The 23,153-nt window shown below is 43.5% G+C and overlaps 1 protein-coding gene and 1 long non-coding RNA gene across 2 annotated transcripts in view; one reads left to right on the plus strand and one right to left on the minus strand.

Annotated features, from left to right (window-relative positions):
* Window positions 1-22,846, plus strand: part of LOC143840307 (uncharacterized) — a 40,651-nt gene extending 17,805 nt beyond the window's left edge. Inside the window, exon 3 of the long non-coding RNA XR_013232115.1 lies at window positions 22,738-22,846. This is a non-coding gene — a long non-coding RNA (uncharacterized LOC143840307). The remainder of the gene's footprint in view (window positions 1-22,737) is intronic.
* CFAP97D2 (CFAP97 domain containing 2) lies at window positions 951-14,677 on the minus strand. The gene is made up of 5 exons (XM_077343665.1): window positions 14,484-14,677; window positions 6,230-6,310; window positions 4,826-4,944; window positions 3,197-3,389; window positions 951-2,099 (listed from the first exon to the last, which is right to left on the minus strand). The coding sequence occupies exons 1-5, from the start codon at window positions 14,574-14,576 to the stop codon at window positions 1,947-1,949; spliced, it is 639 nt and encodes a 212-aa protein (XP_077199780.1). The 5' UTR covers window positions 14,577-14,677; the 3' UTR covers window positions 951-1,946.
* Window positions 22,847-23,153: the final 307 nt, after the last annotated feature.

Genomic DNA, 23,153 nt, shown 5'->3' on the forward strand with positions numbered 1-23,153 from the left:
TCCCCCCTCCGAGCCGGAAACACGGAGCCCGCATGCGGCGTTCCGACCGGCTGGCGAACGGGAGACGGCGGCGGCGGCATGCAGCTGGCGTGGTCGGAGTTATAAGACCGGCTGTTTTTCCCCGACCGACTAATTTTTACTTGGATTTTTACTTTTACTGGAGTCGAAATATTTTGAGCAGAGAGACAGCAGTCCTTTCGCTCCCAAGGAATCAAGCAAGTGCCTTGTTTCTTCCAGATGGTGTTTCTAACTTGCGCTTTCTGGGTCTAAGGACAGCCCTGCTGGATCGGACCAGTGGCCCATCTAGTCCTCTCACAAAGTGGCCTACCTGCTCTTCTGGGTGGCCAGCAATAGAGTTGCGAACCTGCAGACAGCATCTGGAGATCTCATGCTATTACAACCCAGACGGACAAGATCAGTACCATTGCTTTAGGATGCTTAGGGCTGATCCTGCGTTGAGCAAGGGACTAGATGGCCTGTATGACCCCTTCCAACTCTATGATTCTATGATTAAAGGAAATAGCTGCTTTGGAGGATGTCTATTTGGCTATTCTTCAGCTTTTTCCATTGTGCTAAAATGCTACGATGAATGAATGTGTACAGTTTTAATCAATTTTACTCAAATCTATCTCAGTGTTTAGCCTTGGGCTGCCCATCGCCAGGTGGAACTTGGAGAGCTCCTGGAATTATAACTAATCTCCAGAAATACACAGATCAGTTTTCCTGGAGAAAATCGTTACTTTGGAGGGTGAAATTTATGGTTCTTTTGAAGCCCCTCCCCAGGTTCTAATCCTCAATCTTCAGGAATTTCCTGAATCAGAATTGGCAAGCCGCCTACTTTTAGACCAAAGGCTTCCATAATTGCTCACAATGCATCAAAAAAGTAAAGTACATTACATGTACTTTATATACATTTAAAATATATTGATTAAAGTTCTGTTCAAAAGGGAAAGAGGAGTATGTTATTCAACTTTATTGTTATTCGTCACATTTTGTTGTCATAAAAATGGTTCACATTGCAGACAAGGGTCAAATGTGGAAATTAATTTTAAATTTTAACGCATCGCTGTATGTGTGTTAAGTGCCATGAGGTCCCTTCTGATCTAAGCTGATTGTATCAATAATGACCTCCAAAATGGCCTATCATTAACAGCCTTGCTGAAGTCTGTATACTGAAGGCTATGGCTTCCTTTACTCAGTCAATCCATCTCATGTTAGGTCTTCCACTTTTTTTTTTGTTGCTGTTTTTAACTTTTCTAGCATTATTGTCTTTTCCAGAACAAAGCTTATGTCCAGTGACACCTTTAAGACCAACAAAATTTTATTCATGGTATGAGTTTTTGTGTGCAAGGCAAGCATATTTCTTCGGGACACCAGTGCTTATCTGTTCCACCATATATTTCTGGTACGGCCTTAGAGGAGGAGTGTGTCTCATAGCTTCATTGCTTAACACTCACTGAGGGTAGTGCCTCCTCCTCCAACTGGCTTGCCTGTGTGTCCCTCGGCCAGCCAATCACCTTCCGTTCTCCCCCACCCCGATCACCCCCTCCTCCTTCCACTTCCCTCTGAGGCTTGGAGGCTGCAGATCCCTGCTGGTGAGTTCCCTAACAGCTGCCTGCAGCCTTTCCAAATCCTGGGGGGAGTCCATCTGCAGAGTTCTTGCACCGCCCCCCAAATAGTGCCCGTTATATTCCTATTCTTAATAGGAGGTAAACTAATTCCCACTGATTTCAATGGAAATTTTCAGATAATATACAGAATTGCTATCCTAGCCAATGTACTCATATGTTGACATAAACATTTTTAGGAATCATTTAAAGTTAAAAGTAAAATGTTTCTGGTATCTACTCTTGGTATTGCAATGCCTGCTTTCTAGTGATGATGTTCTTCACATCAAGACTTCTGCTATCCATAGTCTGAACAACCATCATAAGATAGGGATTCATTTACACATTTCCCCCTTGATTTTCACTTTGTTGTTCATTAGTTGTGTCTTTGCTTTCTTTTCCTTCTTCAGGTGTGTCTGCTGGATATCCATCTTTCAGATGCTTGGTTTTCTGTTTACCTCGTTTAGGTGTTCTTTTGACATGTTTTTGTTTCTGTGTAATGGGAAAGGTCACACATTTATGTGTGGAACACGCATTTCACCTTTGCTACTGTTAGAAAAGATAATTAAGCTAGGCAGTTTAAATCATAACAAGTCAGTCATTATACACTGCAGCCATAAAATTATAAAATATTGAAATCATAACTCTTGGCTCTGTTATAATTTTGCCTTTTAGATAACAGTTTTATGTTATACTCTTACAGCGGTCTCTCTTTTCATTCATTCATTCATGTATTTATTTTTGCCCAAGCTTGTTCTGAAAGCACATGACAGTGCCAGAGGAACTGAAATAAATGGCATTTACACCTTAAAATTTGGGGGATTACTCTCTAGCATTCTTGTAAAGGCATTGATTCCTGAGTGCAAGAATTTGGGCTTCATGAATGCTTTGAGATTTGTGATAAATATAAGATAGATAACAGCTATGCAACTTGAGAAATCCAATCTTTATCCTTTATATAGCACTTCTTTTGCCTGACTATAACAGATCTAAACATCTTTTTAAGGGAAGATGCCTTTCTTCTTCTCCTGCCATGGAGAGTTGATTCTGCTGTGGGTTTTTTTTTTTTTTTTGAGGTAATCCAGGCTCTTTGGAGAACACTTCCTCTCTGCCTTCAAATGATGAACAGCTGGTCAGACTATTAGAAAGATCTCTCTCCTCTCTCTTTACAGAGTTGTTCCTATTCTCAATAAAGCTATTTATTATTCAAGCAGCCAGCACTGTGCTTCTTTGCATGTTTAAATGCCAGGCAAAAGAGCAGCCATCCAGGACTTAATTCCTGATGAGAGCACTGACTGGGCATATATCGCTGAGACCTGGCCGGGGGTCCTATGGCTCCTGGAGTACTTTGAATTGTAAAGGTTTTATTCTAGTTGCTGCTGCTCCATAATATTGCTAATGAGGAGTCAAACACAGCAGAAATGGGTCTATAACATCTTTCCTTTTCATTCCTAAGGGAGCTGTTTCAGCATTTCCTAGCTTTACCTTAGTATAGCTTCCCCCCCTCCCCCCAGCCTAGTAATTGTGAGGAACACAGCCTGGGAAATGCAGGCCACTGGTCTTCTGAAATCTGTACCACTGAGGTTTACCTTTTGATTCTGCAGTTTGCAGAATCCACGAGGGTATCTTGCAATGCTGTTCATGTACTCCTCAGCCTTTTGCCAGTCTTCATCCCACTTCTGGACTTTATATTGAGGCTTACAATTTGTAATCCTTTCCAGAATGGCATGGTTCTCTTTGGTCATCCTCAACAATTCTTGCTCTCGTTTTCTTCTGTTCAGACTAAAGGAGATAATGTGTACAGGTGTACATGAACACCCACAGAAAATACAAGGGAAGCTAAGGCAGTTATTAGAAAAGCAGGATTATTATACATACATTTATGTACTAGAAAAGCCTTTCTCAACTTTTTCATTGTTGAGAAACCCCTGAAACATTCCTCAGCCTTTGAGAAACTCCATAAGTGGCACGATTATGCAGAATATGGTTGGGAAGCGTAACTATACACACCCACTGCATCCCCTCCCCTTCCCACCCTCTTCTGGTCCATCATTAGCCTTTTTTTTTGGGGGGGGGGAAACAGGTAAACATGACCATATATGGTCATATCACCCAATAAATGCTTTTAACATTTTTAAAAAATATATACAATTTAATTAACTCCCACCTATTCAGGAAACCCTCCTCAAAAAACCCTAGTTGAGAAAGCTAGAGGAAAACATCAGTCAGATGTAGACAAACTGGAGCATGTCCAGAGGAGGGTAATGAAAATGGTGAGGGATTTAGAGACCAAGACGTATGAGGAAATATTGAGGGAGTTTGGTCTGTTTAGCCTGGAGGGAAGATGACTAAGAGGTGATATGACAACCACATAAAGGATGGAGGTGAGTTGTTTTCTGTTGCCCTAGGCGGGGGTCGGACCAGAACCAATGGGATGAAATTAATTCAAAAGAATTTGAATTAGAAAAAGAACTGGAAGAAATTCTTGAGAGAGTGGTTCCTCAGTGGAACAGGCTTCCTTGGGAGGTGGAAGGTTTTCCTTCTTTGGAAGTTTTTAAGCAGAGGCTAGATAGCCATCTGACAGAAATAGTGATTCTGTGAATTTAGGCAGATTGTAAGTGGGTGAACAGAAGGGATTGTGTAGGTACTTGGCTCTTGTGGCCATTTCCTGATTTCTGCAGGACTAGATGACCCTGGAAGTCCCCTCCAAGTCTATGATTCTAGATGGGAGATATAATACACAAACTTATATGCAAATGCCAGGGAAGGCTCCATTATATGTTACCATTTCCCCCATACAGTCAATGTTATTTTCTTATGCAAATTTAGATGCCAAAACTGATTTCCTCCCCTATGATTTTTTCACTAGAAAATTCATTTAGATCTTTTAAGATCCCAGTAGCCATTTGAGAATATTCTCTGTCAATACTCTTTTGGATTTATAAAGAGGGCTTCTGTGGGAAGGACCAAAAATTTTGATCCATGTACTTTTAAACATAGATGTCTGTGTCAGTAAAGTCAATGTCATTTTCTACTACACTGTCAAAATTAAGATCCCCTTCCAACTTATTATCTGAATCAGTGATATGATGGATTTTTAAAACAAAGATGATCAATGAAATATACTTCAGGCTGAATGTTTGTAAGACAGGTTCCATCCTAATTCTGCCATCTTTTGTTAATGCAATGCCTTATGGGACACGTTATTCAGACTTTACCTTTTAGCCTCATAATCGTTTCTGTTATCTATTCCTCCTTTAGTTCTCCTGATATAAGTCATCTTCTCCAGGAGCAACTGATTGTCTCTCTCAATGACTGACAGGCGATCTTTCTCTAGCTTTATACATTTTAAAAGACAAAAGAATATATGTAGAAGCTGTGATGACATTCTGAGTCTCCTCTCTAACAAAGCACAAGTACAATAGTTGTCTCTCCCCCTTCAAATCTGTCTTGTGTTGGTATCTGATCTTTTCACTTCACAGTGGCTATGAAAGAAGTACAAGAGATATTTTGCCCTTCAGAAGGTCGCTGAACTTGAGTCTTCAGTAGCAAATAAAGCTCTAGATTTTCCAAAGTAACAAATAGGGAAAGCACAGAATAATTTAACTATGTTAGGCTGAAATACAGATGAGTAAACAGGAACCACTGAAGAGATTACTGTAAGCCAATTCTTAACATCTTACCTACATTTTAGATAAAATTGTACAAATATCTTTTTGTGACATTTTCATTCACCTCAAAATTGGTACATGGCCTCCTGATGTGCCCATATATTCTTGGGCCTAGTAGTTTAGCGTAAAAGACATGAAGTCTTCCTTCAGAAGTATAAGAACATGGTTGACGTTTTTATTGATATTCCACCTTTCTTCACAGGCTCATATACAACACAAAAAAGGTCCTCAGAACATGTATTAGGAAGTAAAACATGAATACACATACAGCAGCTCTAGACAATGAAAGCTTATGCCACAATTTATTGTTATTTTTCAATCTGTAGGATTGTTTTCTGTTTTGCAATACTTGGCTAACATAGCTAACCTCTGGAATATGTTACTAGGAAGTACATTCCACTGAATATTTTATGTGTATTGTACTTCTATCCCTCCCCATTATTCTGTCATGAAACTCAATAAAGCATACAGAGAGAGTTCCTAGTCCTTATTTGCTCAGTAAGGTACACATTGCAATTATATTCTGGGATCATTCAATCCAAGTACACATGCATGGAATGACACTGAAAGGAGGTAAGCTGGCAATACCCCTTCCTAATGGATTACATTAAGCCTGAATCTAGCTTGTCCCAGTGTTCTTAGATCAACATCATTAACAGTGCTATCCTGTGGACACTCCTGGGAGTAAGCTCCATTGAACAGACCTGAGTAGGATTCCAAGTGAGTCACCTGGGCCCATTCTACACAAGTTGGATAATTTTTAATTCTGAAATATTGTCTTGGAGTATGGTTTATAGTCTGTTGAACCTGAATAAAGTAAAGTACTGAAAACCCTACTGGATCACCAAAAGTTGGCTATGGCTGGATGGAACTTTACACATACACACATACACACAATTCCAAGTTCACTTGCTTAAGATTGCTTTCAAGGAGCACTCATCAGTAATGTACCTTGAGTTTCTTTAATTTCAAATGAAGATGACGATACGTTGGAGGAGCAGAGGTGTCTACCACAGGTTTGGCTGCCTGGATCTGTAGTAAGAAAGACAAAAAAAAAAAGATTTTTTGGTACATTTCTACAGGGGAACAAAGGGAAAATATATACTAAGGTAGCACTAAGATGCAAATGTTCTGCTCTACTTAGTTCGGCCACAAATTTACTGCTTGATGTTATATAGGCTGCCATCAGCCTCTGGTCTATAATATGGAAGCAGTAATCTTGGTTTGTCATGTTACTGTGAGGAAGGTTGGGTTATGACTATGAAGTACTTTGGCATTTAGAACATAGTTTATAATAGGGGTGGCCGAACTGGCTCTCCAGATGTCCATGGACTACAGCCTGCTGGGCTCACAGAAATTGTAGTCCATGGATATCTGGAGAGCCACAGTTTGTCCACCCCTGGTTCATGATTTCTGTTTAGGGTTGCCAGCTCCATAAAAGTCCTGCAGATTTGGGAGTCCAGGGAAGGTGGGGTTTGGGGAGGGGATGGGCCTCTGTGGGTTATAATGCAATACAGTCCATCCTAAAAAGCAGCAGTTTTATTCAAGAGAACTAATCACTGTCATCTGGAAATCAGTTCCAGGAGCTCTGGAGAAGTCCCATCTGGGGGAGCTTTGATGAAACTCAGACCAATCCAGTACCCAACCTGTCATACAGAAGAAGTGACCTTGAAAGTGCTCCGTTTGGTTCTTGAATGCTATGAGAATTGAAGCGGGGCTTCAAGCTTCTCTTCTACACTGTTTTCACAAATGTAAATAGCTGTGTGTGGTGGGGTGGCTATTCAGATATTTTTCATTATAGCAGTTCATAACAAAACATCTTACATGCACCATTGTTCATGTATTCAGATCAATATGGTTATTCAGATGATAGTAATGATAATATATTTAAGGCTGGATACAAGAACAGAGTCCTGATCACAAAACAGAATATCTTGAATTTAAAGTTCACTAGAAAATCCTGTCTCACTGACATAAGTAGTGGGGGAAAGTAGTGGGGGAAAAAGGGGTTAGGTCTTTCCCAGCACTGTCATTAGGGAACTGGATCCTAGATGAATCAGTTCAGAGGAACTTCTGTTAACATGTTATACAAAAGACAAAATGACAGTCTTTTTCTCCTACTCCCACTAGTATATAGTAATTCATCTCAAATTGGACCTAAGGATTCAAAATATTCAGTAGTAAATGTGCTTCAGAAGGTACCTTAACGATGCAAAAATTAAGGAGTCCCACAGGTTGTGTAGAATACAAGAAGTACAGCAGTGGAATCGCTAAACCTTTTCTTCCTATCCTAAGACTGTTTCCATTATATGTCACTCCATTATGTGTTACCCATGCCAGTTTCTTCCATTTCTCATCCCACCCTTGTCTTTCCCTCTTCTTTTCTGAGGGGCTTTACGCACCGGGATCTTTGTTGCAAATTGGTCACTGAATGAAAAATCGCCATTTAAAATAGTGGAATTCGTCGTTATGCATACCTGCCTTTGTAGTGGAATCCAGTTGCGTTTTGTAGCGTTTCCCACAGCTTCTGGTCTCGGCAGAAATCGCTAGAAAGGAAGCGCTATTGCCAAGCTCGTCCCGCCCCTGGCCGTCAAGCAGCCAATGGGCAGCCGTTAGCATGCTCCCAAACAGCCCCTTTCCCTTTAAGAAAGGTTTAAAAAAAAAAAAACAGACCCATTGTAACGAATCTGTGTAGATTCGTTGCAACGGAGAGACCCATCCAGCTGCCTAATGTGAGCTGTCATTTGATCGTATGATCGTTGCCACGCTGCCTTGAGTGAAAAAAAAAAAAATCCCCCCCCCTCTCACGGGCCCGATTTTCGGCTGAATGAATGTGTAAAAATTAATGGGAAAATACATCAGCAAACGGGCTTTTATGTGGTTTGTGCTTAGTGACTAAAGGTGAAGGACTGAAGCCAGGGAAGCCTCTAAACAGAAAGAGGCTCGCTGGTGCGTTTATCCCCGCTCGCTCGGAGAAAAAAAAATGGCGATCGCTTCGCCGGAAGTTTGGAGGACAGGCTCAGGAGGAGGGACTTTGAAGAAACCGCAACAATGTTAACGCACAGGTCTTTTTCGCTAGTGTTGCAGATTGGTTGCAAGAGTGTAGCGCTTTCCGGAGGGTGAATCCACTTTTTGGGATTCCCCTGAAAGCGCTACAAGGAAGCGCTTTTTGCAGATTGGTTTCAGGTGTGTGGCAGATTGTCTACGACGTCGTGCGTTATGGCAAATCAATAGCGTTTCCAATTGGCAACCATTGTGCGATTTTGAAGGCGTGCAAAAAGGCCCTGATTCTTCCCCTCCCATAGACCGTTTATGCACTGGGCACTTCACTGTCCCAGCTCCCATGCAGGAGCAAAAATCGGGGGCAGATGAGGAGCACCAGGCCAAATGCTCCCCCGTGTGGGTGCAGGAAGAGGTGGGGCAACATGCCACGACTATAACTCCAGCCTGCAGCCTGGCATCAAACTTCCAGTGCATAAACAGTCATACAGATGCACACATGCCTTGCGACTCACTAGGACAAAATTAGAGTTATGTTTGAGGGTTATTTCTATTTGTTTGTGTAGCTAACAAGTTGAACACAGCTCCTACATCATCAGTAGAGGCATACTCTATGAATAAATATTTGTGTGGGGCGTCTTGGGTGCTCTGTGCCTATTCAAAGTCATTTATCCGGAGAGGTATAAATAAGAGCAGAAGATGAACACAATAAAATGAAAATGACAGTTGCCAGGTTAGTTTATATCACTTGTAGCTGCACCCAAAAGAACTCCCTTTACATGAAATAGGAGTAAGTAGCAGCTAGAATGCGGTGGCTGACCACACAAATGTCCCCCCCCCCCATCTGCAAACAACCTTGTGGGGAATTGGGGGTTATTTGGATAAAAGCTCCTCATCCATATGGAAAAGTCTTGCTTCCATGTTGCTTAGCACACCAGAAGGAGTAATATAAAGCAGTTTGGGGCGTGGGAAGGTATTACTTGGGAATCACCCCTGGACAACCAGTATAATTCTGCGTCAAAATAATCTCCTTTGTATCAAATTGCCGAACAGTAGGACTTCCACTGAGGTATTGTTGTCTCAGTTTAATATAATTATTTTTGAAAAGAAGATTAGAGATGTTAAGAACCTCGTGTGCTGTTTTCAACATCGAGCAAAGGCCCTTTCGTAGTCGACAAAATGCTATGGCATCTATCAACACTTGGCTCTCCCTTCTTTCCGAAAGGCTGCCTGGCGGTGAATCTCACCCCAAATCTCCACTCCATGACCTTTTTTTGCATGAGGCATTTGCCTTAGCTCAGGGGTAGTCAAACTGCGGCCCTCCAGATGTCCATGGACTACAATTCCCAGGAGCCCCCTGCCAGCGAATGCTGGCAGGGGGCTCTTGGGAATTGTAGTCCATGGACATCTGGAGGGCCACAGTTTGACTACCCCTGCCTTAGCTTGTCCAGGGCTAGCACTTCTGGTCGTCAGTTGCTCCGTGGCAAAATCAGCAAATCAGCATTCCCCAATGTTTGCTGTGGGATTCCTCGGTGTGTATGTCAGGGGTGGGCCAACAGGAAGTGGAAAACCTGTGCCATCCCGAGCTGGGGCATTGCCTCCCCTCCTCCCCCCATGCATCACTTCTGTCCTCAAACCCACCCATAGCCTCCCATGGAATTGCTTACAACGTGAATCTAGGGTTTCAAAATTGCCCCGCCAGTTCATCCTCCCCTTTCTTTGGAGAGAAATGCAACGGCTGTGGGAGGGGCTGTACAAATTTGGGGCTAGAGCCACAGAGTGTGTTCCCCCCTTCCCCCCTCCTTTATGTTATGCACGGGGGTGGGCATGACGCCGCTTTCCCTGTTTTCCTCATGGATTTGGTGTTTGCCACCTCGCAGCAGACTGGGGCACATGGTCGCACTCCTCCCCATTGTTCTTTGGTTTTTGGTTGCTGCTTTGGTGGCAGCGGCCTGGGGTGTGTGGGTCGTACCCCCCTTCCTCCTTTTTTCTTTCTTGGCTGGGTACTTGCGGCTTCAGCAGTGACGGCTGGGGCAGTTTTCTCCGCTTTGATTCTGTTGCTTTGGCAGAAACATCCTACCATGTGCAGAGAGCTCTCCCTCTCTGCCCACCCTTCCCTTTAGGTTATGTGTTCGCAGCTTAAGAGGTAACAGCCCCTCCATTTTCTTCTTTGTTTTGATTATGTTTTGTGTATTTGATTATGTCTCCACTCAGCCGCAGGCACCCTAAGGGAAAAGAAGGCGGGGACCCAACCACTCATCCCCCTCCCTCTGAAGGAGGGGGAAGGCTGAGGAAAGCAAGAGGCTCTTGGAAGTAAGTCCCAGTAACTGTGCTGGGAAATAATGTCAAACACTTGTGCATAGATTACCGTTCAGGCTGTGAGTTGGAGTCAGTGATCCATGCAATGTAAACATTTAGCCATTTGTCACTCATACCTCAGTTCTAGTCCCTTACCCGGGAACTCACACCTGAATGATTTACAACAGGTTTGCACCTGTCCTAACCCCCCCCCCCCCAATCTAGAATGGCCATTAATAAGGATGCCTAGGGATGGGACCTGGGGATCCCCTGGTTTTACAGCTCATTTCCAAATGACAGAGATCAATTCCCTGGAGAAAATAGCTATTTTGGAAGTTGGATTCCATAGAATTATACTCCAGTGAGGCCCCCCCTGCCCCAAATCCCACTCACAGTCTCCTGGCTCCACCACCAGTCTCCAGGGGCTTTTCTGCAGGTCTTAATCTTAGTGTCATACTTACCCTATGAAGACGCTATACTTCGGGCGCTCCGCATGATGTCACCAATCTCCTGCGTCCGGCCTGCAAACTGCTTGCCATATCCTCCATTTTAAAGCATGAGTTGGTGAATCCCAAAAAGTGGATTCACCCACTTGAAAAGTGCAATCCCTCAGCGGACAACCAGCAGGCCAGTAGCAAAAGAAAAGACACGCCCTCACACCTGCCTCCCTCTCCCTTCTTATGGGGGATTGGAAGTGCTTTTTAAAAATGGAGAACAGCCTGGAGCAACTAACAGATAGACAAGCATGCAGGCGATGCCAGAAATAAAAGCATTTTTCCCCAGAGTTGTGACATAAAGCATGCCTCTCTAAAGCCCCCCCCCCCAAATTCAGGAACGAGATTAATATTTAAAAGTATCTAAAGACTCGTGATTCCATAAGGGGTGGCTACGCATCTATGCATAGGCGTTTAAACAGAGAAGTATTAATTTAAAAAATTAGCAGGCATCGTGGGGCCTTTAAAATTTGGAGAAATGGGATTGATTGACAGGTGGAAGAGAGTTGCATATAAAGCGTGTTGCTCTCTTCCATCATTTCCAGCAGCAGTTGTGGAATCATAGAATCATAGAATCATAGAGTTGGAAGGGGCCATACAGGCCATCTAGTCCAACCCCCTGCTCAACGCAGGATCAGCCCTAAGCATCCTAAAGCATCCAAGAAAAGTGTGTTTCCAACCTTTGCTTGAAGACTGCCAGTGAGGGGGACTGCATGTCCTCTCCTCTGCAGCCAACAGAAACAGCATACTTAAAGAGGGCTATCATGTCCCCTCTCAACCTCCTTTTCTCCAGGCTGAACATTCCCAAGTCCCTCAACCTATCTTCATAGGGCTTGGTCTCTTTAACCCAGATCATCTTTGTCGCTCTCCTCTGTACCCTTTCAATTTTATCTACGTTCTTCTTGAAGTGAGGCCTCCAGAACTGCACACAATACTCCAGTTGTGGTCTGACCAGTGCCGTATACAATGGGACTATGACATCTTGTGATTTTGATGTGATGCCCCTATTGATACAGCCCCAAAGGGTGAAAAGTATGAAAAGGTGGTAGACAAGAGCGAGACAGCAAAAAGGTGAGGAGTGGTTGGGAAGCACAATAATATTTAGTGCTATGCCATTCAGCTGGCGTGATGCTTTTTTTACCGATGTGTGGAAATGAGTCAGATATTTCCCAACACAGAGCTGGCAATCCTAGTTGCCAACCTCCGCAAACCCTAGCCTTTTTAGGCTCCACCCCCCAAATAATTAGATATTTCCCAAACCACAGCTTACAATCCTATTCCCACCTGATTTTGGATATAAAAGGCCATGTAAAATATTTATTTCATGTGCATCGGAAGAAGTGAAGTCTGAGGGCGTTTCTGTACCTTGAAAATGTAGCTGGAGAGCCTCCGGAGGCAGGCAGCATACTGTGCCCCCTTCATATGATGTTGCCCACCTCCAGAGCCTGGCCAGTAGCTGGCTTGCAAAGTCCTGCAATTTAATTTGTGACTTAAAGAAGTGGATTCACCACCCTAAAATTCATGAACATACATACAACCAGCCTTCAAGCAGCAGAAGGAGGGTATGGTGGGGGAAAGGTACTGTAGCCTGCCAGCTTTATCCTGCCCTCGCTTCCACCCTTTCCCCCCACCTTTCCCTATTCACTGTTAAATGCCCCCCCCCCCGTCATTTAACAAGTCCTTTCCCTCCCCCTCCTTCCCCGAGTACCTTGTAAGCACCTTGTGCGTGAGTGTGGGGACAGCCGCGAGGCCACATGGGAAGATGTGTGTGGGGAGGGGAGAGGTGGTGGCAGCAGCAGCAGCAGCAAGGTCTTTGAAACCTAGTACTTCATATTTGTATTGGTTTTCTAATTCTTTAATGGCCTTAGGAGGACATTCCCTTTTGCCCATGTACAGAACCTTTTGTCAGTCTTTCCTGATTGGTTTCATTATAACAACTCCTGTGAGATGGTCCAAAGATGAAATACAAATGCAGGAAGATTAGTCAGGGAAATTGCTGTGATGGTTTGAGAAGTGTGATTTGCATTTATGTTATTTATTTCAAAAGGATTATTTTTGAATAAAAATCTCATTCCTCTACCTTTTACATTATAAAAGCACTTGCATTCACCAACAGGCAAAGATGATTCAAGAGCTAATTTTCTCTCCTACCAGTAATTGTTGTAGACATCTGTAAAATACAGGAATATATGTGTACATTAGTGAGCCTCTGAAAAAGATATTCCAGGAATGACACATTGCTAACTCTATTTCTCCCCTTGAAAAACATGGGTAGGTATGGCAGTTCTGAGAGCCATGTCTGCCCAAAGCAGGCTGCTGCCGGTGCACCTGTGGGCTGCTAGTCTATTTCTTATGGGTTCTGGCAGAAGACAGGAGGCAGCCAAAAAGATGAAGAGTGGGACTGTATGGACTGTGACTTCACTGCATCCCCAGCAGCAACCACGTCGTTGCTACCTGAGGAGGTAGGTTGCCAACATCCTTGAGAGCTTCTGAGATTGCAAGTGATCTCCAAGGGACAGAGATAAGTTCAGCTGGAGAAGATGGCTGCCTTGGAAGGAACTCTGTAGCATGATACCTCAGTGAAGTCCCTGCCCTCCTTAGGCTACAAGTGTTACATTTTCCTCTTAACTACCATGAGTTAAAAGAAATTGCTAAATGGGAGAATTAACATTCACTGTTTTAGAACTAACACATTCAATTTTTCAGCAAACTGGAAAAGTGCTAAATAGTTCCAGACAGCTGAAAGAGTGTACTTTTTCAATACTGATTAATGCTTGCATCTGGAAAACATAATTTGTCATATACGGATGACCGTTTCCCCCCTCTATGTTCATGAATTTGAGGAGTTCCTAGTCCATATACCTGTGACTGAAAAACACCCACACTGTCACTGCCCTTTCTCCTCAGAAATTAATCTTCATGTCAGAGAAAAAAATATTGTGAGAAAGAAATGGCCTAGAGAACCCATAGAAAACCATGCATTTTTATACAAAAGGATTTTGAAGAAGAGCTGTTTTTATGTATCCTGATTTTTACTTTCAAAAGAGTCTCAAAGCGGCTAACAATCTCTTTCCCTTCCTCTCCCCACAACAGACACCCTGTGAGGTAGGTGTGGCTGAGAGAGCTCTGAGAGAGCTGTGCCTGACCCAAGATCTCCCAGCTGGCTGCTTGTGGGGAATCAAACTCAGTTCTTCAGATCAGAGGCCGCAGCTCTTAACCACTACACCAAGCTGGCATTTCCCCCTCTTTGGTATCTAAATTCTAGGCATGTGGTGCACTTTAGTTTCAAAGGTGGTTATTGGTGGAAGCAGCTCTTTTAAAAAAAAACACACAAAGAAATGACTCTTCATTCAGATTTCAGTGACTTTGGCCTTCCTGTAGGATGGTTTTTACTTTGTCAGAGTTGTGCTTACCTTTCTCCTGTGCTCCTCATAAACAGCTTTGTCCCACTTTTGCTGAAGGTATCTGTTGCCACATGGTAAAACGGGCTGGTAGGCTCGATACATCTTAATCAGTATAAAACATCTCTAAATCAGGACTACTTCACAGAGAGTGAGTCATCATTAGCTGGAACCTTGAGCGAAGCTCTGGCAAAGAGTGGTGTGTTTGCAGTCGGTCATGTGGTAGTTGTCATGGTATCGCTAAGACAAAAATTGAATAGCTGGTGGTAGCATTTTAAACAGGATGTTGGGGGGAATAACAAAACAAGAGTGCAGCACCTAAAACTGAGACTCAAAAGGGTTTCCTTTTTGGTCTCGGAAGGGCTGCAACCATGAGAATACTTTAGTGATCTTGATTACTGTTTCAACAATTAAAAAAAAAAAGAAGTCAGGCAACTAGGAATGAATTTTATTGCTCTACAGGTACATAGGCATTGCACTGACGTAGCCTTTGTCATGACTCATAGTAAAGTGTGCCTCCTATAACTGCCTAAAAAAATTGCTTCTCCAGTAAAGACCACAATACAAAATTATTATGTTGGAAATATTCTCTTATGGGATGTTATACGTAATGGCCCTGTAGTCTACCAAATGTGACGTGGGATTTTCCCTACATATACTCAGCCAGTCACAACATCCCATGATACGTGCATTGCCAATCCGACATATGATAACCACAGGTGGTTATTCACACATCTTCTTTACAGGTAGGAAGATCATATTGTGTAGACATAATGCCCAAAGTTTATCTACCTTCAATCCTTCACATAGTTCAGCAGTGGAATAGGCTGCCTAAGGAGGCCCCCTCACTGGCAGTCTTCAAACAAAGGTTGGATACACACTTTTCTTGGATGCTTTAGGATGCTTAGGGCTGATCCTGTGTAGAGCAGGGGGTTGGACTAGATGGCCTGTGTGGCCCCTTCCAACTCTAAGATTCTGTGATTCTATGATTCTATTTAAACTAAGTTTATTTTTTGTGTCTCCTGAATGATAATGGGACAGCTCGGGCAGACTTCTTTCTGTGGTATATTTCCATATCTGAAAGGAATGCTTTGGCTGTCTTTTAAAACAGAAGTTTAATTGTTACCCAGTTGCCTGGCAGCTGCTGACCAACTGCAAAACATATACCAATGAAGATGTAAATGTTATTGCTTGGATTTGCTTTCCACTCTTATTACTCAAAGCAAGTGGCTAGGGATAACCAGACACAGGTCAAAATAAAACTGTTCTTTCAGGGTCTAAAATGTCAATAGTCTAGATACAAAGCTGCTCTTCCATTGGCCCAAGAGCACTTCCTGCAGTGGTGGAACATAGTTCCATAAGACGAACACTATGCCTGCTAGAGACTTTAGGAGTTTTGAAAATCCTGAGGGGAAGATTACCGAAAGAGGGGGATTCCCACATAGAGCAGTGGTTCTCAGCCTTCCTAATGCCACGGCCCTTTAATACAGTTCCTCATGTTGGGGTGACCCCCAACCATAATATTATGCAAGTGTTCTTTCACAGAAATTAAACCGAAACTGACAAATGGCGTGAAGATCCATTGTTCATGATTGTATGGAAATTGTTTTCCCCCCGGGGTTTCTCAGTTCAGCTCTGCCTCTTATCCCACCATGCTGATCTAGCTCTTTTCTGCTGCTCCAGACAGACGAATGCTCTATCTTGATCTACCCGCAAGGCTGTTGCGTGGATGGCGCCCCCCTGGCCAAACTGCTTGCCCTGCGGCAACCCCTGTGAAAGAGTCATTTGACCCCCGAAGGGGTTCTGACCCCCAGGTTGAGAACCATTGACATAGAGGATAAATGGTGAAAATATGTCTTATCCTCTCCTTGTTCTAAAGCTTGTCATTGTCAAAACCCTGCTCACATGTTACCTGTTTAACTGTTCCAGTCATGCCATGTTCACATGTTACCTTCCCTACCTTGACATGTCGTATGTTTTCATTGCCCAGTATTTTTCCATAGACCAGAAGCCGGAGGCAGGCCTTTCCCTCCCAGAGTGTTTTTTTATTGCTCTGATCCTGTTTATACATAGATGAGTAATGCTTTGTGGTTTCTAGATTCCAGCACATGTTTCCACATGGGAAACTTCACCTAAGATAATTTTGTGCCTGGTACTTTGTTTACTTTCATATTGGGGGAGGGGATCTCAGGGAAAACATAAAAATTATACTTGTAAGCTTGCCCTTTGGCTCTAGCAAAGAAGTACCTACCTTGCACTCTGTTCGCTACTTTCTTCCTTGAATGGATTTTCTTCAACCGTGAGTCAACTTTTTGAGCGTTTGATGGAAGCCTGACAGTCATGGACAATTTCATGACAGTGTTAGACTGCTGATGCTCAGTACTAGAGGTGGAGGAAGCTACATATCTAGCCCTAAAACTATGTGAAGGATGCAAAAGGTCAGCCAAGACTGGAGTTTATTTGCTAGTTGCCAATGATCTCTTGGGATTACAAGATCTGACCTCCAGACTAACAAAAACGACTAACTGGAGGGTGGAATCTATGGCATTATACCCCATTGAGGTCTTTCCCCTTCCAAATCTTGGCTTTCACATGCTCCACCCCCAAGTCTCCAGGAATTTTCCAATCCAAAGTACATATTAAGTTTCTTTTGCAAACCTAAGAAGTTCCACAAGTGCTTCACCATTTGTGGAACTTCTCAGGTTTGCAGAAAAAGTTTAGTATGTAATTAGAAAAATGAGAGGAACGCACATGTACACCACAAACTCCCTGATGGTGACTGAGCATGCTCTTTGAGCTTAGAATGTTGAGAGTGGTTAAGAATCACTTAAAGGCAGGGTAGGGGAAATGTAAATACCGGGATGCCTGTCCTCAGGAGTTATCATTTCCTAAAAGGGGCAATTTGGATGGGGAGAAGATTCTCCAATCCCCTCCTCTGCAAATTCTTGTGGGCCTCCAACTCAGATTTATTGAAGTGCTTGGTGGAATAGGAATACTAGCACAAAAGAAGAGAACGAGTCCCTGTCAAGAATGCTTGGTGCTTTTTCTCCTTTGCTCTTTCTGTCTAACTTCTCAGAACATTAAAGCGGGATTTAATCTGGTGAACCGCTAAGTAATCTGAAACAGTGCCGCACATTTACAGCATGATTTGACGCCAGAGCTTTCCAGCGCACTTAATGGCATTCCACAGTTGAAGAGCTGGATTCACAGTTCATGTATTCAAAGACATTCTGAACCAGAATACTAATGCCTTCTGATGTATTGGAACTGAACACAGAAATCCCCTCTCACAAACACACTCATAGTCAGGTTTGCCAATAAGAGTCAGGTCTCGGTGTGGAAATATTTGGAGATTTGGGGGATGGAGCTTGGGGGGGGGATTTCAGCAGGGTGGAGGGAAGTTCAGCAAGGTACAATGCCATAGAGTCCACCCTCCAAAATCAGACCTTTTCTCCAGGGGAACTTATCTCTATAGTAGGAGATCTCCAAGAGGAGAGGGAAATCTGTATTTTTTCTCTGTGTGCTATGTTGGCCTCAGCCATATGCCTGGTGGAAGAGTGCCATCTTGCAGGCACTCCAAAACCCTGGGAACTCCAAAAGTCCCAGCTTATTCTGCCAGGCTGGAGCCAGGGCTGAAAAGGAAGAAGAAGAAGAAGAAGAAGAAGAGTTGGTTCTTATATGCTGCTTTTCCCTATCCGAAGGAGGCTCAAATCAGCTTACAGTCACCTTCCCATTCCTCTCCTAAGGAAGGTCTAACACACTAACACACTTCTTTAGGGGCCATGGGCAAGTTAGCTAATTGTAGAGCTCTTTGGGGAGTACATTTGGAGATGCACTCCATCAGGTATGCTAGATGGAACATGCATGTAACTCCGATTCTACTGTCATTCCACTGGCTGCCCATCAGTTACTGGGCTCAATGTAAAGTTTTGGCTATCACATATACACCTCTTCATGACCTTGGACCTCACACCTGTGAGATGTTCTCCGACCTGTGCTCTTCCATAACAACTTCACTCACCCAAGCAGGGCTGTCTGCAGATGCCAACCTGCAAATGGACAAAACCAACAACTGCCCATACATGTGCCTTCTCTATAAGGCCCCCACCTTGTGGGAAGGTCTGCCGGAGGAGGTCAGGAAGGCTTCCACCATCCTGGCTTTCCACAAACTATGCAACACTTAATTATTTAAGGGGACTTTGTGCCACAGGCAACACACTTGTGTTGGCCCAGTGGCCCTGTTGCCTGGTGTGCGAACACCCAATGATGAACACAGCCAGTGATATTTTAGGAGCAAACAAAAGTGTATTGCAATAAAGGGGACATTGGCAGGAAAACCCAAAGACTGCCCAAGCAACATACGCTTCAGTAGAACTGTATACAATGCTTTGCAAAGTTACTTGGATACATTGTTAGGGACTGTAGTCTATACAACAGTATAGTTTGCCGAAAACTGGATCTTATTATATAACTAGCTTCAAAGCCCGTTCCTAAGAACGGGACTTGAAAGGGTCCCCTCCCCTGGCCAGGCAACTTAAGGTGGCCTTGGGGGGCAGCTCACAGCCAAATCAAGTAGGGTGGGCAGCGGCTGGCCAGCTCGTTAGCAGGGCTGACAGAGCTCCTTATCAGTCCTTAACAAGCAATCAGCAGGCTGGGAGGCCCTCATCAGCAGGCCAAGATGCCCTCGTTAGCGAGCCCTCCACCACGATCCTTTGCCCAGGGCCTCTCCTCTTACCAGCTGCTGGCTCCAGGCACTGAGGCATCTGAGAGCAAAGAGGCTAGTGTCCAGGGCCGGAGGGTGGGAGCCACAGGGGCAGGGCCAAGCAGGGCAAAGCTGGCTGAACCCTGATTGGCCCTATTCCAACTTTGACAGCTGGACACATCCCACCCCCTAGGTTGTTTCATTAATATATAGAGGAACAACAATGGAGAAGGATATTTCAACTTAGACAGCCGGACACGTCCCACCCCCTAGGCTGTTTCATAAATATATAGCGGAACAACAATGGATAAGGATTTTGGATCATGTAATGCCTCATGTTAACATGCCTTTTAGACCTCTGGTTGGTTTTTCAACTGAATCCTAACACACAGTTTATTGAATGACCCATCGTTTTGATTGATTGATTCACTCTGCGTAATCCAATTTAGGTCCTGGTGAGAAAGGTGGATTATAAACAATGTAAAATAAATAACTGTAAATGAATAAATATTTGCACCTTTGGGAGTGTCTTTCCCCATCTGAATGGGGATGAAAAGTGATGGCAGAAGCATGGCACTTCTGACAGGTGACTGGACAGATTTGCCTAGGAGTCTTTCCAGCATGTGAACCATTATTCCCTGTAGCATCCAACAAGATATGAAATGCATGTGTGAACAGAGCCAAAGGCTGCCTCATGTTGGCTATACAGCATGCATTTTCCTTTTTGATCGGACATGAAGAAGAGCAAATACCGCGATACAGTCTATGCATAGCGATGCATACTTGGTGTTTACAGCAGATGTCCTTTTGTAAAAATGTTGTAAGAGGAACCCTTTTATGCAGATGAAATGCATGGCAAATGGGCGTGAAATAATACCAGTGATTTGGGGGCCTGCCTCTTATTAGATTTGTGTTTCTTTGGTATGAGACTAGCTGCTGCCCTTTGCAATTCAGCTGAGATTTCAGTTTCTGGCAGGTTGCTGGCTGACGAATCTTGGTACAAATGGCTGGCTTCCCAGTGTACTTGCTTATCTGGCTACATGGCAATATGGGGCCATGAATTGTTTTGCCCACAGTGATTAGGCTGCATAACTGACACAGATTAACAGCAACTGTAATTTGTCAGTGCAACATGCAATTATAGTAACAGGCGTCAAAGGAAGCATAGGATTAAAAGAACCCAAAGAAAATAAAGGGCAATACTAGGCAAGAGAGAGTACTGAACAGATGCTTCCAAATCATGACATAAGCAAGCTCTGAGTGTCTTCTGAGGTGCATTATTTGTGTGGTGAAAATGATTTTATTGCATAATAATGCAACGTAACCGTTTGAGCCTAATTGCTGGTTTTAATTGTGCTACTGATGTGATAATAGATAATCATACTTAGTATTTATATGACACCGTACAATACTCAAAACACTTCCTAAATTATCTCAGCAGTCCTTTAATCACTCTGTCAGGTTGGTCAGTTTTATGAGCTGTCTATTGCAGACAGGAAAATGCTTAAGTGACTTCATAATATGCTCTAGAGTTGAACCAGGGATCTCCTGAATTCAGGAATCCTCTGGATTGAGATGAGTGATCAGCATGATATAGTTGGGACTTGTGATTATTTTATTTTCCTATCTGTGCAACAATTGTGTGTGTGGGCGTGTGGGGGGGGGAAGTTGGGAATGGATTCACATGGCTGAAATACTTCTGAGTAATGATGTTTCTGGAGATGTAGAGTTGACTTCTGTAAGGATCTTCAGAAAGGAGGGTCTCACACTGGGTTTGATCCATTAAGTAACAAGCTAAGCAGGGCAAATTTTTACATCATGGAATTTGCAGTGCATCTGTTTAACAGTTTCAAACATTAGAAAGCCAGTGTGATGTAGTGGTTAAAGTGCTGGACTAGGGTCTGGGAGACCCAGGTTTGAATTCCTACTCTTCCACGAAAGTTCACTGGGTGACCTTGGGCCAGTCACACACTCTCATCCTACCCTACCTCGCAGGGATGTTGGGAAGACAAAATGGAGGAGAGAAGAGCAATGTCGGCCATTCTGGGTCGCTGTTGGGAGAAAGTAAATAAAGCAAAGAAATGTTTCCAAAGATTGTACCACCTCAAGTGCAAAAAGGCACCACAAAATGAGAATGCAGATAGTTTGAATCGACCTCAATTTTTTAGTGTCTTTTCCCCATGCATCTGAAGACATTTTTGAGAATGTGGGATTTTAGTTTATCCCCTCTCCTCACTAGACATTAGCTGATCTGGAACTATTAGGCTATTACAGTTTCACGCCTGCATCTTAATTCAGGAATTTCTCCATCCTTTGGGGCGGAGTTCTATATCTACGTCACTAATATGAGAAGCATACATAATGGATAGGTGATACACTTCTGGGTAGCAGTGTGTGTGAATGAGATCTTGGAGGTACTTGTGGACTGTATGATAAATATGAGCAGACAGTGCAACGTGGCAGTAAAGAAAGCAAATACAGTCTGGGGCTGCCTCAACAGAGGCATCACATCGAAATCGCAAGATGTTATAGTCCCACTGCATGCTGCATTGGTCAGACCCCACCTGGAGAACTGTGTGCAGTTTTGGAGGCCTCACTTCAAAAAGGATGTGAATAAATTGAGAGGGTGCAGAAGACAGCAACGAGGATGATCTGGAGCTGGGGGGGACCAACCCTATGAGGAAAGGCTGAGGAACTTGGGAATGTTCAGCCTGGAGAAGAGGAGGTTGAAAGGAGATATAATTCCTCTCTTTAAGTATTTGAAATATTGTCACTTGGAGGAGGACAGGGAGCAGTTCGTGTTGGCAGCAGAGGACACAACTTACTGTAATGGCTTTAAACCACATGTAGAATGATACCAACTAGTTATCAAGGGGGGAACATTCACAGTCAGAGTAGTTCAGCAATGGAATCAGCTGCCTAAGGAGGTGGTGAGCTGCCCCTCACTGGTGGTCTAAGCAGCAGCTGGATAGATACTTATCCTGGATGCTTTAGGCTGATCCTGCATTGAGCAGGGGTTGGGCTAGATGGCCTGTACAGCCCCTTCCAACTCTATGATTCTATGAAATAAGTAAAAAACAACAAATGGAAAGACAAGCTGATTCTTTTAGTACTATAGATTCATGGTAATAGCAAGCCAAGTTTGTTTTCAGATGATATTTGGTTTGGATCAGGGTCTTATGAGGCGGGCTTTCAGCAGCCTTGCCTAAAAGCATCTTTTTATGACTTGACTATTCAGAGAAGACTTAGAGCCCACCTATCTGCATGGCTGCTATGGAAGATACCTGAGGATCTCTAAATTGAGATCAACTAGGTTCCTTGTTCCCAGTGAGAGAGTTGTTGACCCATATGCTGAATGGGGGAGAGGTTTGGTGTTTTGTTCGCCATCTTGTTATGCTATATTATATTTTTGTATTAAGGGGTAATTTAGGGGATTTTACTGTATTTTTACTGATTTTGTAAACCACCGTGAGACATCTGAAAGCAGCGGTATATAAATATAAATTAAAATACAAAAGAAGTAGCATGATACACAGTCGCCCTATCCTTCTTGTTTCCACATAGCATCGTAATTGGCTCTTTCTGGAAGTGAAAGGTCTTACCAGCAGAGGGCAGAGAGATACTGCTTCTGGGAGTCCAGAGAAGCAGCCTTGGAAAGTGAGGACCTTACAAGGTAAAGTTGAGGAAGAACTCGGTTGCCTGTGTTTTCTTCCAGTGGCCTCAGAATCAAACAGGCATATTTGAGTATCTCTCTTTCCCCCCCACGATTATGGCGTAGCAGTTTTTTGCAAAAAGGTTGATAGGCAATTTGACATAACCGTTTGACTGGGTATGGGTTGGTTTGTGCCACGTTTTTAGTAACTTCTTACCATTATGTTAGGGGAATTAGAAAATCCCTTAACTCTGCTTCCTCTCGGGGGAAATCTCTCATCTAGATCACTGAAAGGAAGTGATTTCCTTGCCTGGCAGAAATGAGTCAC

Source organism: Paroedura picta, chromosome 6 (assembly GCF_049243985.1).
Source record: "Paroedura picta isolate Pp20150507F chromosome 6, Ppicta_v3.0, whole genome shotgun sequence".
NCBI lineage: Eukaryota > Metazoa > Chordata > Lepidosauria > Squamata > Gekkonidae > Paroedura > Paroedura picta.

Excerpts from the sequence above, each read along its gene's own strand:
- CFAP97D2 (XM_077343665.1), bottom strand. The coding sequence starts at position 14,576 with ATGTATCGAGCCTACCAGCCCGTTTTACCATGTGGCAACAGATACCTT. Across the intron at positions 6,311-14,483 it reads ATGAGGAGCACAGGAGAAAG|ATCCAGGCAGCCAAACCTGT; the intron begins GTAAGCACAACT and ends TTCTTACTACAG. Across the intron at positions 2,100-3,196 it reads GCAAACTGCAGAATCAAAAG|AAACAAAAACATGTCAAAAG; the intron begins GTAAACCTCAGT and ends CCCATTACACAG.